At 39.0% G+C, this 7,500-nt stretch overlaps 1 protein-coding gene across 3 annotated transcripts in view; it reads left to right on the top strand.

The window, feature by feature from the left end:
* LOC125047710 (tRNA (uracil(54)-C(5))-methyltransferase homolog) overlaps positions 1-2,648 on the top strand; it is a 9,105-nt gene extending 6,457 nt beyond the window's left edge. For all 3 annotated transcript variants that reach the window (XM_047646092.1, XM_047646091.1, XM_047646093.1), the window contains 7 exons: positions 196-366; positions 485-726; positions 1,116-1,233; positions 1,467-1,563; positions 1,725-1,867; positions 2,033-2,111; positions 2,349-2,648. In XM_047646092.1, the coding sequence (XP_047502048.1) occupies positions 196-366; positions 485-726; positions 1,116-1,233; positions 1,467-1,563; positions 1,725-1,867; positions 2,033-2,111; positions 2,349-2,590 (1,092 nt within the window). In that variant the 3' untranslated portion in view covers positions 2,591-2,648. The remainder of the gene's footprint in view (positions 1-195; positions 367-484; positions 727-1,115; positions 1,234-1,466; positions 1,564-1,724; positions 1,868-2,032; positions 2,112-2,348) is intronic.
* Positions 2,649-7,500: the final 4,852 nt, after the last annotated feature.

The following is a 7,500-nucleotide window of genomic DNA, read 5'->3' as shown; positions in this document are numbered from 1 at the left end:
ATAGATAGATATACAGAGATACAGATACATATATATATATATATATATATATATATATATATATATATATATATATATATCATGAAGATTATGTGTTGTGCAATTTCTGATTCCCTTGACAGAATAACAAGAGGAAAAAAAAAGAAAGATAGCTATTGTAGTAAATATATATAATTTTTACCAATTTATTTCCAGCCAGAAGTGCTAGCATACAGGAACAAGGATGAGTTTGGAATTCATTTTGGTGTTGATGGCAACCCGAAGACAGTTGGCTTTTTTGTTGGCAGACCCACAGATCCCCTGATGACTTGTGTGCCACCAACTTTTTTGATCAATATGAGAGATAGTCATAAGCAAATTGCTGAGGTAAATAAACACCAACATTATTTGAGTATTGCTGTGATTATATAACTGAAGAAAAAGAAAAGGGGATTCTGTAACTGAAAAATATAAATGTTATGAAGAAAGGATTTTGCTTCCACAGAGTTTCCAGAACTTCATCCGCCAGTCAAGCCACGAAGCTTGCCACAGATTTGACACTGGAGGGGTATGGAGGAACTTAGTTGTGAGGTCAACCCAGAGTGGGGAAAAGATGGCCACGGTCATCATCCATCCACAGCAGCTTGGAGAGGATGGCATACAGGAGATAATGGAAGATCTGAGGAAGTACTACTTTGATGGAGAGGGATCTGAGTACGAGCTGGATTCCTTGTATTTACAAGCTTGGTATGTTGTGGTTATGCAAAAGAAGACTTGTTACATCAGGGATAATTTGCGTGAGAGGAAATGGATATAGAGAAGTTGGATTTATTGAGAGGTGAATCTTGAGAATGAACACATCAGCAATTTAGATATACACAAAGTTGTTTGTGTCACATACAATATAGTACTGTAAGCACAAGTCACCTATAAGTTAATTAGTTACAGTTTTCATATGACAATGATTGCTCAGACTGTTATTTTATAATGGAATATATAAATCCAAATGGTTAATAAATAGATTAGTACTCATTAAACAGCTAAATTATATTGATAACCATAAATAATTAATAGGTATAATTTATTCATTCATTTACTCAGAAGCATTCCCTAAGTAATAATATATGTTCTTACAGCCAGCACACCAGATGTACTCGTGAACAAGCTCCTTACAGACTAGTGGGAGGGCAGAGATACATCACAGAAACCTGCCAAGATTTGAAATTTCAAATATCACCTGATTCATTTTTCCAGGTAAAAACTGCTTGTCCTAAACTGTTTACACTATGCAGAGAATTAATAAGAATGAAGTTTTAGAGCAAAGTTTAGCATAAAATGTGTACTAATGAAGCAAAGTGTGTGATTATATTTTATACAGATACAAATAGAGATGCCAATTAATAAATCAGTGAGTTGTTCTTATGTAAAACAGGTTTTCATTCCATAAGTCTAACACAAAAGCTTTATGATGTCAAAAATTGTTGCAGGTAAACACAAAAGGAGCAGAAACATTATATAACACAGTGAAGGAGATAGCTGAAGTCTCTCCTATAACAACCCTTCTTGATATCTGTTGTGGAACAGGTAAGTTTGAAAGAGAAAAAAGGAAAATCATTGCCTAAGTGTTTGAAATCATTTTGATAGTAGTTCATAATCCTTTTTTTTCTTCTTCTTCTTCTTTTTCTTTTAGTGATTCAGTATCAAATTGTAATCTTATAGAGACTCATAAAAAAATGCACTTGCAGGAACTATAAGTCTGGTTATGGCACCACATGTCAGAGGGACCGTGGGTATTGAGGTTGTCACTGGTGCTGTGGATGATGCGAGGAGGAACGCCAAAGAAAACAATGTGGAAAATGCTTCCTTCTTAGCAGGCAGAGCAGAAAAGGTAAAGCAAATAATAATAATCATGGGTTTGCTTGCTACATAATAGCCAAAATACTATCTGTATGTGATATGTATTATGCAATACTTTATTGATGGATGGGACTAATTTAATATTAATTAATGGCTGAGAAATTATTTACTTTCTGTCTCTTTATGAAATTGATAGGTTCTACCTAGGATTATCAGTGAACTTTCTGACTGCACAGATGTGGTTGCCATTGTGAACCCTGCTCGTGCAGGTTTACGTAAGTATTTATATTTATTCTCTAAGCTAGTGAGCAAGATAATACAGACAGACAGAGAAACAGATTCAGAAAAAAAGAAAGTGCTTGGATTGTGTTTGCACATGTTAGAACAATGATTAGTAAAGTAACCTACATCCTTTATAAGTGTGAACATTTATTTGACATTGTTACTAGTTAGTCTGCTTCAGTTTTGAATTGTTAGTAATAAGTATGAAGTCTACAATATATTCTTTGCAGATCCAGATGTCATTAGAGGAATCCGACAGTGTGAAGCCATCAACAAACTAGTATACATTAGTTGCAAACCTGAAGGCTTTGCAATGGAAAACTTTGTCAAACTTGGTTCAACTCGTGGCATTGCAAGTAAAAGGGACAAATCTGCACCTTTCACACCAAGATATGCAGTTCCTGTAGACCTGTTCCCACATACCAGCCATACTGAGCTTGTCATTTTGTTTGAACGCGTTTATGATTCTTAAGATCTTTGCAGTATGTCTAGTCCAAATGTACATTTTGTAAAATAAAGCTCTTGAAATATACAGTATATCATTGCATGAATCTTTTGCATACACATTTTAGCTAAATTGATGAAAGGTAGATATATCAACACTAGATATATCTGCCCGAGTAGATGGTTGTATTTTCATCACCATATACATTGTGGTAATGGACAACAAATAATCAGCAAGCTTAATATTATATTATAGTCTTCTGTCTTGGCAGTTAGTTGGGTATACTAATCTTGTCCACAGTTAGAATGTCAAGGGTACAAGTTTTGAAATGTGTATCAGACACATTAGCAGTGTCAGATGATCTCCAAGCTGGCAATTATTTTAGATCATAAGCTGTTAAAAAATTATAACAATGCCATAAGCAGATATGGCATTGTTGGCTCTGCCTGCAAAAGAATTGTTTAAATACTGAGATCTAGTCTGGGTAATTATATCTAACACCTTAGAACATCATAGATATGTAGATATCCTGATTGCCATTACAGATAGCTAGCCAACTATATGTAAAAGACTTAACACATGACCAAACTTAAAATATTGTTGTTCAGGCTCTTTATCTGTTGGTTCTCTGAGATCTTGCCCAGAAAATTTTCCTGATTTTTTTCTGGTAAATTTGGTACGCATATTAGTCACAAGAGTGATACAATCACTGATTCGGTCCTAAGTCATGCTAAGAATCTGAGGTTAAGTTTGTATTTTAACATCCAACCCACATTCTATACTGAAATAACACTAAATAAAAAAAAGGAAGATGTGATCAGAATTTGTGTGTTTCTTATAAACCTGTTAGCATTTTAAGTAGAAATTATATCAACTCACTGTACTAGAATGATCTGGTTGATTTTTCTGCTGATCAAACTTTTTGTATAAATTTGGGGTCATTTTGTTGGCATGTGAACATTACAAGATGCCATCCACAAGTAATACAATAAGCATTATTGAAACTTGTATTTTACTTACTTTATCCTATTTGATATTTATTTTTTCACATTGAACCTAAAAAGGATAACCAGAATCAGTTGACAGGTATTTGTCAAAATGCAATATTTGGTATCACATGATAAATCTGTTCAACAATAAAGCTGAGGAACAGTTTTAATAACACTGACCCCTCAAAAAAATGAAAATATAAAATTCAGAGAAATGTGATACCTTAATGATGTCAAAACAGGCATTCCAATACCCTAGAGACTTCTACAACATTATTTTCTTGCATTCACTTTTGATTTATCTAGTCACTCTCTTTGTTTGTCTTTTTCATTCTTTCATTCAGTCACTTTATCACATTCATTCCCTCTCTCTCTCCTCCTATTCTCACGTTATCATTTTTTCTCCCTTCTTTTCTCTCAACTTCTCCTTCATTCCCTCTTTCTTTCATTCATTGATCTCTCTCCGTTTCTTAAACTTTCTTTTATGCATTAGTTCATATTCTTTCCCTCTTTCTGCTGCATCTCGTCCTCTTTCACGATTTTTGTCGCCGTCCGTTATCCAAATATCATCCGAAAACCTAAGCAGATAAATTACCTCATGATTTTTTTTTTAATCAAACCTGAAACAGCGGCGGGGCGCATTTCTTTCTAAATAGCTTGCTTGGTGATACTGATCTGATGGTCATTAGAGTGATCAAATGACGCTAAAGCACAATGTTCATCAAATTTCAGTATTTTCATCACATTTTTTTTTTAGATAATTAACCACATCTACCTGTTAATTACTAAATGATTTTGTTAACCTGCTATCGGTCGAAAAAAAATATTGTAATTGTTTTCAGAGAAAAGATGCCACACCGACAGAAACGCGACGTTAAATTGCCGCAGAGTTTAACCGAATTCTAGACGAAAATTATTATTTCATTCAGACAAATAATTTGCTCATTTTCACTTGTGTTTTATACACTTACTAAGAAAATGTGCCTGGCGTCAAATACCAACACGTCATGGTGTGACAGTATTTTCTCTATACATCATAAGAGTACATGCATATACAAATATACATAACTGTGTGTGTGTAAAGGGTATTTAAATGACACCTTAAACATATGGTTTAGCAGGAGTAGTGAAACGGACGGTTGGCTTCACCTCTTTTATTGAGAAGCGTAAGCAACAGATATTCACACGGATACAAGTCTGGATAAGGCTTAGTGCTTGGTCGTCAGGCCGCAGGGGAGCGCGCGGTTGGGGCCTGCCCCGACAAGCAGTCGGCGGGTACTCTGTGAAGTGACTCTCTCTGACCTGGGTCATCCTGAGCCTTAAGTACTGGTTGGGGCGTGGGGCACGTTGGGGCGCCTGCGGTGAAGCCACGCGTATACGTGCTTCTGTACGCCACATGGAAGCTATTTATACATTCTTATAGTGTGTGTGTGTGTGTGTGTGTGTGTGTGTGTGTGTGTGTGTGTGTGTGTGTGTGTGTGTGTGTGTGTGTGTGTGTCTGTGTGTGTGTATGTGTGCGTGTGTGTGTGTAAATTTGCTTTATAACACATTTACTGTATGTAATGGTCAATACATACTCATACACATTACATTGCACATGCAATATAAGATATACAGGCAGATGCATAAAGATTGTCCAAAGATTTATGCAAGGAGGCTTTCTGGGGAACTCAGAAGATAAGATAGAAGTCCCATGCGAAGAGAGTAACAATAATAACAAATTGGTTAATTCAGACCCGCAGCTCTATCTCAGGAAAACTTGTATGGGGAGGCCCAGCAGTCTGAGACGACATTCAGGTGTGCCTTTTCTCCTACTGCATTCTCTTCGTTTTTTGTGGTCACCTGGACCTACATAAGTCCCTCAAGAGGCTTTTTGTCTTGGTGGTGCTTACCTGTTGCCCCTTTGTAGCAAGCATTGGCAATAAGGAGTGGCCCAACACAGAGCTCCAATCCCCTAGTGCACTGGAGAACGCAACCAGCCTGCCTTCTCTCTCTCTCTCCATCATCTCAGCCTCACCTCAGCCGCACCACTCATCCTGCAACTCTCCACCTCTCCCATGCCCAACCTCTGATATGGCCAAAATTAAGATTAAAGCCCTCGGTGGTCCCACCAGGGAAAACGTAAGACCCTTGCTAATCCACTCTTCACTGCAGAGATCAGAGTACGTCGGTACTTCACCATCCATGACGGTTACCTGACCTTGAGAAGCTCTTCTCAAAGGATGTCGTCCATACTCTAGAAAACCTTGGTTTCTCCCCTTTCCTCCCTGTTGACATGAAGGCAAAACTCACTCTTGTATTCAAGAAATTAGACCGCCAAGTTGTCAACGAATCCGAACTTAACATAGTGGACAAAATCACGGCCTCTTTCCCAGGAGCCCAAGTTGAGCACATCTAAATCATGAAGCTCAACTACATCATTAAGGTCAGTTTTCTCTGATCATGCCATGGTAAAAAAAAAAAAAAAAAAAAAAAAAAAAAAAAAAAAAAAAAAAATCAAGGAGAAGGGGATATATCTTTTCAAATTATATGTTGTCCCCTGGTAGATATAATTCGAAAGGTATGGCCACCTGAAACCCCACTGCAAAGCAGAGAAGAATGCCAGGTGCTCAGAGTGCGGTTCCAACACCCACTCCTACAGGACTGTAGAAGTTCCGTTAAGAAATGCCTTAACTGTGGCGGTGCCCATAGAACATTTGCCAACACCTGCCCTACCCAGACAAGAGGCCTTGAGAGTCTCCCAGGAAAAAGTAGGGCGAAAGAAAAAGAAAAAGAGACAAAACTATACAGGGCCGTGGCCCAAAAGGCAGCACAGGAAACTGTTCGTGCCACCACCAATGCCTGGAAACTATTCAGACATCAAACACACTAAAACAGATCCTGTCATTCACCTGGCTTTTCCTAATGACCTCTCCAAAGAGATTCTCGTAGTCCTCTTGCATGCTCACATGCAAGATATCATAGCCCCTGAAAAGGGCTTCAGATATCATACCAGGGTAGCGCTGTCAGCAAACAACCTTCCTGACCTCGACCTCGTGGAATCTGACTCTTGGGGCATCCTGAAAGTCGTTAAACCCCCAACTCAAACGGTTCAGGCCCAGCTTGAACGTCCACAGCCCCAGGCGCCAAAGGCTCGGTCTGTACAGGCCCAGTCAGCGGAGCCTCGACCTATGCAGGCTCAGTCAATGGAGCCTCAGCCAGCTAAATCCCAGACGCTGGAGCCTCAGCCTGCTGAAGTCCAGACACTGAAGCCCCAATCAGTTCCCCCGGAGAGTAACTCCGGCACCCTCCACTACAGCTCCTTCCTCTCGTCAATTTGCGAGGTCCAAAACATTCAAATACCCACTGTGGCAGAATTAGGGGAAATCCCTAGTGTTATCCCCCAAACTAGCCCCAGAGCAGGCTGAGCTTACCCAGGTAAAGCCAGCAAAGGCCAGGAACACACAGGCAAAGCCTGAAAGAGAAATAAAAAACAAAAGTCAGAGCTACCAAAGGCTCTCCAGCTCCCAGTGGATTCATAGATAGCTTGATAAATAGCCCTTAAACAGATGAAGATCCCTCAATCAGCGAGGACTTCACAATGTTGTCAGACTCCGACATGTCAGATACCAACATTGATGGGGAAACTGACTCTGAATCCAAATACAAAGATGTTTCAGATGTAATTAATACCAAGTAGTATTATGGCACACAGTCTAAGCATACTACTACAGCTATTGCTTCAATACAAGGAATACCATCCACCACGCAAAAGTGCGATCAAAGAACATTGACATTGTCATGCTCCAACAAACATTAACAGAGGGGACTGTTTGCTTCTCAGGGTATCAGGTCTTCATGTTGCCAAGCACAGCTGGCACCAGAGGTTTGATCACCCTGGTCAGAGCAACAATCCCCTGCTCCGCAATAGCCGATGCACCGCACTGTGGAGACGATGTTGAATCTCTT

Source organism: Penaeus chinensis, chromosome 41 (genome assembly GCF_019202785.1).
Source record: "Penaeus chinensis breed Huanghai No. 1 chromosome 41, ASM1920278v2, whole genome shotgun sequence".
NCBI lineage: Eukaryota > Metazoa > Arthropoda > Malacostraca > Decapoda > Penaeidae > Penaeus > Penaeus chinensis.
Note: the sequence above shows the minus strand (reverse complement) of the source record. Positions and strands in the feature narration are given on the sequence as shown.